General features: G+C 36.3%; 1 protein-coding gene across 3 annotated transcripts in view; it reads left to right on the forward strand.

Moving 5' to 3' along the window:
• LOC130102863 (kalirin-like) overlaps window positions 1–12,061 on the forward strand; it is a 63,262-nt gene that overhangs the window by 20,703 nt on the left and 30,498 nt on the right. For all 3 annotated transcript variants that reach the window (XM_056268963.1, XM_056268962.1, XM_056268964.1), the window contains 4 exons: window positions 7,509–7,575; window positions 7,934–8,037; window positions 8,117–8,186; window positions 8,293–8,379. In XM_056268963.1, coding sequence (XP_056124938.1) covers window positions 7,509–7,575; window positions 7,934–8,037; window positions 8,117–8,186; window positions 8,293–8,379 — 328 coding nt within the window. The remainder of the gene's footprint in view (window positions 1–7,508; window positions 7,576–7,933; window positions 8,038–8,116; window positions 8,187–8,292; window positions 8,380–12,061) is intronic.

Genomic DNA, 12,061 nt, shown 5'->3' on the forward strand with positions numbered 1-12,061 from the left:
TACAGGTCTGATTCCAGGTCATAGTGGCCAAATCACTGGTGTGTGTGGGGTCTAGTAATGTAAAAATCCCTTTATTTATTTGTTTGTTAGTTTTAAATATTTCTTTTTCATTCTTTTTTTGTTTATATAGTTGGGCTCTTGGCATTAAGCCATTATATAATTCATGTGTTCTTACTCAAAAGGGCTTTTCACGCTGCCCTTATCCCCAGATTATTGTCGTTCTAAACCCCTCTTTTTTTAACCTCTTGTACTTTTCACACTTGTCATTTAGAAGTGGGATTAGCACCACTTTTTCCCCGGGGTTATAAAACCCTGCTCAGCACTTTTGTGCTGTTATTGTGGTGCCAAAGTGGTGTTAGAATGTTACGATGCTTAGCAACCGGGAGCCAATCACGTGTCTCATATTCATTTGTTTTGGACTGTCATGGAAATGCTGAGCATTGAGTAAACGGTAGTTCCAGCGTTTGAGGGGATAAATGTCATATGGTGACATAAAATTGGAGTGAAGAAGAGACCGTTGCATTCTTACTATAGTAGTCAACATTTGAAGTGGATCAAAACCTTTCATCAAAGTGTATACATGAATTTTGAACAATACCAGTTCTTGTCTTAGGACTACTTTGATGAACTTTTTTGATCCACTTCAAATGTTGACTATTGTATTTCACTCCATTCAGGATAATCTTGATAATACACACAGTTGGCAATAAATAATATGAGGATGCACAATGTCAGAACCTTTATATAAACAGGTCTCGTGCGGCGTTCATCCAATCAATGACAATGAAACGGCAAATATGCAAATGAGAACATTAACCCAGAGTTTAGGAATGTAGTGTGAAAAAGCAGTTTATGAATACGCAGGACTGATTGTTAACCCCAGGTAAATTATGAGCAGTGTGAAATGTGAAGCAAGATAACCCTATTTACACGGTTTTTAGAATGACCCAGGGTTAACTAAAGCTCTAAAGTCTGCACAGAACTCCCGGCATTGGATTTTACATGTTTAAAATGCTTTTGTTGGGGAAAAAAATAATCTTGTTAATTATTAAGGGTGTATTCACACTTGGCATGTTTGGTTCGATTAAAATGAACGCTGAAAAGATGGGTCTCTGTCCGCTTCCAAACAATCTCTGGTGCGGTTCGAATGAAATATGAGTGCAACACGGACCAAAGACATGTAAACAAACTAAAAACAGGACAGGATGTCACAAGAAAAGGATAGAGTGCTCAAGCATACCTGTTTTTTTCTCATCACAGTCGTGATGTTGCCCATCACAGTTCGGTTCAGGCATCAGAACCGCGTCTCCTCACAGCAGATCTTGGTTTGTGTGTGACGGAGGGATTCCTGATGCTGTTTTGACTCCTTTAATCATTTTATAAACTCTTAGCTGGTCAAAATAACATCATGTGTACCTAAGCAGGGGTTTTCAAACTTTTTGTGTGTGTTGACCACTATTTGTTATCAAGAATTTTTGCGGACCACCTCATAATACACATAATAAAATATGTCTACACACAGTCCTAGCTGAATTAATCCGCACCTCTAAATAGGCTTACTAGCACTAAAACTATAGCTGGTCATCACATCAGTACAACAGGCTTGTTAAAAGAAAGTTTACTGCACACAACGGCTGCCGCATATTTCATTTATTTATTTACTCAACTACTTAATTTAAATTTTATGTCAATATAGGCCTACATATTCTTTTTATTTTTTTTTATTTTTTTTTGTGGGAATTTCCAGGTAAAATGAAGGTAAAAAAAAAAAAAAGGCCTTTCCCAAACCACCTGCAGTACCCTCACGGACCACTAGTGGTCCCCGGACCACAGTTTGGGAATAGCCTCCTAAGCACAAACCTGTACAACGAGGTCATTTAGCCCTGAACACAGCATTTTTTTGTATGTTCGGTAAGTTCCGTCATTAAAGGTGAACTAAGTAACTTTTTTACCTTAACTGAACAGCTTTGGAGTCATTGTAATGTTTATATTACTGATTTCGTGTTAAATGGTGGTCGTCTCGCACCCCCCTGGTGCCTGTGAGCCGCAAAACCACCCTTGCAACTGTTAGGAAGTATCGTGTGATATCGGGTCTCGCGAGGTAACGAATTGCTTTACGGCAAAAAACAGATCTGATAAAATTCTGATAAAATGAGCATCAAACAGAAATAACCTGGCGCCGTATACATGTGGTGTTGGGCGCGCGCAGCTCTTAAAGGGGCCATACCTTATTTCCACTCGTTACAGCGTCCATCCTACTGAACAGGTACCGGTGTACAGGGGGAGGGGATCCGGCCGTGAGTGCGAGCCATCTCTGCGTGAGTGCTATTCACGACAGTACAAGTACCCCACAGCGACTCTAGGGGTCGCTGTTTGACAAAAACGGAATTCCTACTTAGTGCAGCTTTAAAACAAAAAAAAAGAATGAGTCTGTCAGTTAGTCAGTCAATCACCAGGGCAAAAAAATATGTTTTGCCTACTGTAACTAATGTTAGTGGTTTTAACCCCCTGGGGTCGGCTATCGCGCCGGCGCGATAGGCAGACTTTTTTTCTTATCAGTGCAAAAGAGACTCAAAATACTCTGTTGATTTTAATCTTACATGTAAGTGTTATACATCAGTCGATCCTGTTTAGTGTATATTATTTTTCTGTATACTCACAATAAAAACAAAGTGTTGTGCTTTTTGTCAAATGAAGAAAAATAAACATGATGCGAGTTTTGCCTTCTCTCTGTCAGTGCAGTCCATTCTGAAACGCGTCCGAAAAATTAACTCTAACTCTGCAAATACTTGTCACACAGGCACGAGAGATTTTTCTTTATGAAGCTTGAATTCTCTTCTTTTCAATGAAGTAATTTATATAAAAAACAAATATTCTCAGTTTATGTAATCTGTATGAAAAGAGAGTGCTGTCAGAATTTTTTTCCCCAGCTCATTACACTTCATTACGCGTTAATCTGACACGCCCACGGAGAACGCGCGCTATTCAAACGCAAATGTAGAGGAAAGCCATGACAACGCCCACATCAGCTGTTCCACCGCGGCGGTAAAATGTGGGGTGTATTTGCTACCTTTTACCGCTAAGAGGCGCTACAATCATAGACTCTGAAAAGTGTTCGTTTATTCTCTCTAATGCGTAATCTGCTGCTCATTCAGAGCGATTGAAAGCTGGTAGCAGATGAATTCAACAAGTGAAACGTAGTTAAAATAATTCATTACCACAATACTGAAATTAGGCTGAAATACTGAAATGAAATTGAATAAATAATGAAAACATAAAACATTGCAATAAAAACATTTAGGCTACATCAATGAAGCTTTACAAAAGCATAAGACTTTAACTCTAACAGCGTACAAACGGTGGCTCAGTGATCAACGCATCAACACGAGCTTCAGGGAGCTTCAATCGACCCGAGATCGAATCTCAATGTGGCATACATGTTGTTAACCGATGTTGGCCAACAGCGTTTATATTTTACCTTCTTGATGCTTAAATAGCTAACTGTTTATAACTGTTTACTTATTTAAAGTCAAGAGTTTTGTTTAATTATCATTACAACATAAATTTGCTACATTCCAGTAGAACCGCAGCCGCTGCACAAAGGACACAAACTGATGAAGGAAGATTGTCAGCCGATTGCATCAGAAAATGAAAATGAAGAAGCTCGTCTTTAGTCTGCTAAATTATTGTGTAATGTAAAAGAACACTAAAATTACTTAAGTTTGAAACCAAGTTCGAACATTTCAAGGTTTAAATAAAGTGTTTTTTTTTATTTAAAACAGGGTTGCATCGGGTTTAGAGTTTATTTCTTTTGCGATGCAAAATAAGAAACACTAGGCTAATATTATTCTTGCGACATTTTAAATTTGTATTGCCAAATAAATGACATTAAACAATTAAAACAGTAGGCCTACAAAACGAAAATTGTCCAAAGCAACATAATTAAATTAAAACATGCGTTTTTCTTTGCCTCTCTCGCGCTGAATCTCTTTTTAACAAGTTTATTTAGTCTCCCTCGCTCTCCATATGAAAGAGGAACATTAACACCTAGGCCTATTGTCCTGCGCGCACAGCACTGAACTGTCCCCCAACCCCCCACAGGCTATCGGAGTCTGAGGCTGATTTAACACAAAGAGAAGTCGTAATTCACACTTAAATCGCTATTCTAGACAGTGTTGATAATGAAGGAATTAAATGATTTAAGTTACATGTAGCCTAGTGAAATTTCTGTCATAAAAGTTTATTACTAAATATTTCATTATTTCAATAATTGATGAAATAAAACTGGTTTGGGCCAGCTTTTTCCAAGCAAAACTAAATATAATCTGAAAAAACGCATGTTCATTTGTTGTCATGAACAAAATGTTCAACTTAATATTAAATTCTACAGGGATCTTTGGATCCTTTCAACCAGGCATGCAATTTGTGAATTAAGTTTTTATTATTTTTTTTATTATTCAAATAAATATCGAACCACGGTGCTTCGTGGTAATGCTGCTAAATTAAATAACATGTAGGCCTATAGAATAATTATGAACTTAAATGAAACAATATCGCAACATTTCGACAAATACATTATTTGATCTGTTTTTACATTTTAATTCAGGGCGATTTAGCCTGCTACATTTCATTAGAGCGAGATTTTCACCCTTGTCATTTTCTCATTGGGAAGCGCTTACATAGGCTACATGTTTGAGTAGATCCTCTGTACCTCTCGTTTTCATATGGATTACATAATCAGATAACATTTATTAGCCTGAATATTTAGACATTTAAAGGCTTTAGACAGAGCCGATTTCTTATAGTGACTGAGCTGAAGTGGCTTTCGGTTCATTTTTGTGACGCGCAGTTCCCGGAGACAGAGACGACAGATAAACTTTTTTCGTTAGCAAAAGTTCGAATAAAACCCGATTTTAGAAAAATGCATAGGGCCACTCGGCGTGGTCTGCCAAAACACTTAATTATAAACTTCAATATTTCATTCAAAATAATCTCAAAACGCTTTGTGAAATTTTGAAAAGCCGTGCATGCATTAAGGCCACTTGAACTATGGACAACTGAAACGCTGGTTTTGATTTTATTGTTTATCGTTGTTTAAACGTGCTTGTTCTGTTGCATATCTCTATTTTATATTTGATATGGTCTATTGGTGAAGTAGCCTATAGCATTGATTACTGTGGAGGGAGGGGTGTGGGGATTCAAATAATTCAGCAGAAGCAGGGATGTTTAGACCAGAAGGAAATCCCCGTCCCCCTGGCAAATCACACTTTACTTAAAACCATGTTTTTAAAAACTCTAGGTTGTAGGGAATCAAAAAAAATAATAATAATAGGCCTAATAAAATATATATATATATATATTGGCCATATATATAAAATTACTTTTTTTACAGAACTGCTTTTGAAATTACGATTGGCCTCATACGATTGGTACAGATGCAAAGTCGTTCTGTTGGATACTATTGTTCCTTAGTGTAAAATGGAAATGCATGGTAATTTTATTTTATAAATATAAGCAAAAAACTGTATGGTGTACCAGAGTTTTAGAGCTACACAAATCTCTCTGCATTAATAAATATAAAATTTACAATAGACCATGTTTGTTCGGGATTTGAACCCGTGTCATCTTGATGATCGAACCGTAAGTTCTACCGCTCTGCTATGAATTTTCTCACTGAGGAAATGCCCAAACGTTTGTTTGTCATGAGCGAGAAAACGTTTTGTCGTTAGCCTGTGAGTGTAGGCCTACTTTAGCCTACATGAATAAAAGTAGACCTTTTACAGTTTTAAAAGATGATATCTTATCTGTATGACCAACAATTACGCAGTAAGTTCTTTTAGCTGTTATGAGAAAAATAAATCCAAATGAACGCGCCGCCGCCGCGTTTGTCAAACTCTAATTCAACATGCCAGAATAAAGCCAGATTTTAGAATAATGCATAGCCACTCGGCGTGGTGTGCCAAAATACCCTAATTATAAACTTCAATATTTCATTCAAAACCATCTCAAAACGCTTTGTGACATTTTAAAAAGCCGTGAATGTATTAAGGCCACTGGAACCCGGATCGTAACTGCAACGCGCTGCATGTCTCAATACAGGAGCAGAAGCGCTGGTTCAGATTGTATTGTTTGTTGTTTAAACGTGCATGTTGCATATTTAAAAATATTTGTTTAAAAATAAATGTTTGTTGTAGGCTTATTTGCAAATTACCATAACTTGTAGAATTTCATCCTTACTGTTAATTGACATTAGCCCCACTTACGTTTTGATAAATGTCCCTTTGCGCCACCTGGCGGTCATTTCGCGAACGACTTTGAAATGCGACTGGTTTATTTTTATTGTATTGGTCTACTTTAAAAAATAATACTTTATAAGACATTTATGGAAAAAGACTATTTTCTTTTCAAGATTCTGTAGAATGGCCCATATAGCATTTGACTAGAATTTGTTTCCAGGTATGACTAAAAATGTGCTTTTGGCTTTCATTTATATTTTGATTGTTTGTATATATATATATATATATATATATATATATATATATATATATATATATATATATATATATATATATGTGTGTGTGTGTGTGTGTGTATATATATATATATATATATATATTTAGGCTATATATATATACAAGAAAGAATGCAATGACAATATATATATATATATATATATATTGTCCTTGCATTATTTCTTGTGTGACACCCCTGAATGAAAGGCTCATTATTATGTAGGGTCACTGTCTGAGAACCACTTAATATTCATGATAGGGGTTGGGCCGTTCCGCCCATCTGCATATTGCCTTGGCAAACAAAAAAATGTTTTTCACAATTTAAAACAATCTATTGGTTTATGTGAATGATTAGGAAGGATGATTTTCAGATCATTTTGAAGCCAGAACTCGAAGCGTCAACATCCATTTGTCAAAAGTCTTGTGGACACATATTTAGTATTTGTTTTGTGGTCTTATTTCAGCAGCTTTCATTTTAATTTTTTTCAATAACCACGCATAAACAATATTCTCTTAAAAATACAAACAATGTACATACAAGTTGCTCACAGATTATGGTAGCCCTGTTTGTGCTATATAGAGTGAATTTACACCTTTGCCATTAACATGTTTATAAATAACTGAAAAAAGCACAAATGTAAGGGCATCACAGAACATCCAAATGGCCCCAAAAACACCTCAGACCCCAGAGGGTTAATGGGGCAAAAACTCTGGTTACATCTAAGGCAGTTGAGTCTTTTAGAGCCACGAGATCTGAATTCAATATAGCAGGAAGTATTGAGAAAGCATCTCTCTGAATGATATGGCTCTCATTAAAGATCCATGGCATTTATGGGGAAGTTCATCCGTTGTAGGCATTTGATCTTTTTATTCAAATTGTTCTCTATCGTTCTGTAACACTCTCAAAAGCGAAGTGTGATGTGCCTGTCACATATTTTTTGTTATTGTTCAAAAAATCTTTAATAACTATTTTATGTTTGTTTTTTTCTGTTGTAGGTTTGTTCTGAACGAATTAATCCAGACAGAAAAAGACTACGTGAAAGATTTGGGTATCGTGGTTGAGGTAAGAATCCAGACAGTATAACACACCATCATAATACAGTGCTGTGACTAAAGGTATACTTTGGCTTTAGCATGAAAATATCATCTTAAAGCACCCTAGTGTCGTTTATCCTTCTTCATTTGACTTTGTTCTGTCTATCTGAACATATCAATTCCATTTGCATATTTCTCATTCCTCATTTGCATTTTCATTACATCATCAGTGTTTCAGTATTTACTTGAGTGGATGTCCAATCATCACAGTTTTCATTTATCATAATTTACAACCGCTGTAGACGGACATATGAATTACTGTGGCTTTTATCAACTTTGTGTGTTTTGGGTGGTGTCTCATATGTATATGAAATAATTTTCTGAAGGGGTTTATGAAGAGAATAGAGGAGAAAGGAATTCCCGATCATATGAAAGGAAAAGATAAGATCGTCTTTGGAAACATTCACCAAATCTACGACTGGCACAAAGAGTAAGTGTCTCGCATAAGCTCCTCTTATTGGAAAATGACTGAAATGAAACTAATTCCATGTTTCTATTGCTGTCTGAAGTTTTTTTGTTGGTGAACTGGAAAAATGTCTTGAAGATCAAGAAAAACTGCCTGAGCTTTTTAGTAAACATGTAAGTATGTGACTGACATTAGGTCTGATGCTCTAACAGTGTAAAGGTCATGAGGTCATAAAGGTTTTATGTGCTCATGAAGTGTTTTCTGCTTGTGTGTGTGTAGGAGAGAAGGCTGCACATGTATGTGGTTTACTGCCAGAACAAACCCAAATCTGAATTCATCGTTGCAGAATACGATTCATACTTCGAGGTAAGACACACTTTACTGCAATAGAGTGCTGCAGGGATGACATATTTTTGTAGACCAACCCAAAAGTTGTGCTGCCTTCACATGCTATCAGAATTATTGTAAATACGAGTTTTATGGCGTTTTCACACCTTTGGAGCATTTGTTTCGGAGCCTGGTGCATTTTCTCATGAACATGGCAATTGCGCTCATATCCGCACCAAAATAATCGCTCCGAAATCGCCTGAACGAGGTGGTCTCGTCTCGAACAGTTTGCTTGTGGTGAGAAAGCGATCCGACCCAGGCTGTATCACTTTATATGATGGGTAGTTACATACAGTGGAGCAAAGACGAAGTGAAATGCATTATTGAAATTTGGTTGGACGAACATATTTCAGACCTGTCCAAAACACATAAAAATACAGGCAAAGCCTTGATTCTTGCTAAAATGATAAAGTAAAATAATGACAGCTACTAAGAAAGCCACAATCAGAGTTTACTCGGACTCGACTCGTATTAACTCATTTTGGTCCATTTAGAAATGTTGCCTTGTGAAAGCGAACTGAACCAAGAAGAAATCGTAACAATTTTAATCATTGTTTTGGAACAAAGCAAATGATCTACAGGTGTGAAAACGCCCATGGTCAGAAACTGGACATGAACACCCTCGCATGTGATATTTACTACTGGGAAACTTGGAGATCATTTTGATAGCAGAGTTTACGAGTTGGGTGGGCCATAATCTTTAAACATGGTGGAAAGGAGAACGATTGTTCCTATGACCGGTATTCTTCATTAGCTTTCTCCACAACAGTTACATCACTTTGTCTTGTCATTAAAGTAATACATATTTACAAATATCAACAACCATTTGAAGCATTTTGTATGTTCTATACAAGGGGAAAATAGCCTGTATTTGAATGAAATTCCAGAATCGTAAGTAGGCATGTGCCGGTATCAAATTTTCATGCTGCGATTAATTGATTGAGCTTTTATCACGGTATACGGTATTATCACGATATTTTAATTGCACAAGAGAAACAGATGGATTGGGGGTATCTAAAAAAAACTTGCATCACAATGTGTAATTGTGATTGTCAAAACATTAATTTTATTTTTTAGTGACAACATGTTACAATGTTTACATGGTACAGTTACTGAGGCTACTGTTTGTATTATTGCTTAACACAATTTTCACGATTTCAATTAAATTCTTGGATTTAATTTCAATCTTGATTCAATATTGACTCATTTGGATAAATATTAGGTAGGCTACAGTAGATAGCCTGCATTTAAATTTTTCTCAAGAAAAAATATCTCACATAATGCTGTAAACATACAGAGAGAAATTAAATATAATGCATACAATATAAATATAATAATAATATAAATATAAAAATGTAATATGCCGTAATTTTCATTATAATAACAATTATATAATGACAAGTAAACATATATTAAAATATGTAATATAGTGCACATATTTAGCAAAATACTCCTCTCTATAGCTATTTTCTTATAGTCAACTAACATTAAATGGCTTTCCTGAGGTAAATGTAACGTTCTGTGACATAATTGTTCTCCTGCAGTTTTATTGACCTCTTTCCGTGGTTGAAAAACACTGATTGATCGAAAGTACGTACCTTTCGGTGGGTTGTACTGTATCTTTAATGAAAAGTAACAGATGATCGGTTTACTTGAACTGAGGCGCGCGATCTGTCACGTCACATTTACAAGCAGCTAGGCTTGGGCGGTAATACGGTAATATCGTATACCGCGGGATCTAAAAATAGCAACGGTATCAGTTTCAATATCGTCATACCGTCATAAAAAAAATCCAATGCACTTATATAGAAGACAAGGATTAAATATTAAATATAATTTATTTAATGGCTAAAAATGCTTATGTGTGGTTGTCATCACGTGACAGTGTGGAGGAGAAAGAGTGGGGGAGAGAGGGGGAAAGATGGCAAGTTGCGCACCGAGTGACCTGGTCTCGAAGAAGAACACGACTTCTGCAGTTTGGCAGGGATGGGCATTTCAAGCAAAAATAATATTTGAAGATCGCCTGGTATTATTTGATTATTATTCGAAAATCGCACCCCTCCACCATATGCACACACACATGCATGTAGGCTACACAGCTATACAGCGGAGCGGTGTGACACTTAAATAGGCTATAAGTAAAAAAAAAAACGTATTTCTTTTCATATTTATGTTTAATAATATAATGTTGTTATTTTTTTATTTCATCTATGTTGATTATATGAAAAGGAAACTGCATGAGATGAATAAGATAGGATGATAAGATGCCCAATATCGGAAAACATTTGGAATGGGTCAGACATGATTTTTGACCACTTATTACATTTTGTTTTCAATTCAATTCAATTCAAATTTATTTGTATAGCGCTTTTCACAATACATATTGTTTCAAAGCAGCTTTACAGAAAGTGCATTTCAGAAATGTACATAGAAGAATATAGTTAGTTAATCATCATGTATTAATTTAGGGCATAACATTTCGCCGGCGTCGAGTCGTCTCATCGCAGGTGTTGGGGCATCTGAAGTCTCCGTGAGAGGCTTTCGTTTTGTAGAAAGCCTTTCTTTAAAGTGAATTTCGTTTTGTATAAATTGTATCTTAATTTTAATCAATGTTTCATCAACGAATTGCCTGGAGTAATAAATAAAAGCATATATATTAGACAATATAAGCCGGACACGGAGGCACCGGCGCGTGAACTGGAGCGCGTCTCCTAAAAAAACGAAACTCAGCGTAGGCTATAAGATAGATGCCTTAAATATCTGAGAAGTGTATATATATAGTAAGCTTGAAATGTCTACTTTTAAACAAAACAATTAAAAACTAAAAGAAATGGGCTGCTCTCTGTGTAGGCTAATTCATATGAAGTGTGCATTTCTCTCTATGCGTGTTCACTACTGCGAAGATGCGAGTCTTCATCGTAAACTTTATCTGTGCAGCCACTGACATAGAAAGTTTTTCATTAATAAACAATTCAAATGTTTCATGCATTATAATTACTTTTGCCGGTTCTTTGTGGCAAGCTTTATGCGTGCTTTGAGATGCAGAATAGGCAATATATTACGAAAACGCTCATTATGGTTTAGCATTCTCTCCTATATATATTTAAGTAATTTAATCAATATAAATATGTGATTAGACTAATGGCTTAAATCAACTACTACTAGTCAACTAGAAAAAAAACCTTTAGTCGTGCACGGGCAGCCCTACTTCACATGTTTTCTAACCAGCATGTCACTGCGGGCGTTCTGAGCGCGCGACGCTGAGTGGACTGAGCACGCGGCGCGGGATCTTCAGAAATGCGCTCTCTGCTCTGGAGGAAATATTACCACTCCGCTCGCATGCTCTGGTGTGAGACAATGTGCATCTTCTCCTGTTGTCTGAGAGTTGATTGACAGCTTTTAGATGCATTATTGGCATCGCCACCCTCTGGTTGAACGTGTCACCACCGCATCAGAACGGAAAACATGGGGATTTTTTTTAGACAATAATCCCACAACCTATTCCATATTCTATAATAAAATCAAATATTCGAAAATTGTGACTCATCCCTGCTCAAACCAACAGTTTGGTGATGCCTTCTGAGCCTTATGTCATAATTTTGAATTATCACGCGGTAATACCGTATACCGCGGTAAAATAGGGAGGAGGTTTGACGGTATC

Source organism: Rhinichthys klamathensis, unplaced genomic scaffold (assembly GCF_029890125.1).
Source record: "Rhinichthys klamathensis goyatoka isolate OS25496 unplaced genomic scaffold, OSU_Roscu_1.1 h1tg000279l_1, whole genome shotgun sequence".
NCBI classification, from domain to species: Eukaryota; Metazoa; Chordata; class Actinopteri; order Cypriniformes; family Leuciscidae; genus Rhinichthys; species Rhinichthys klamathensis.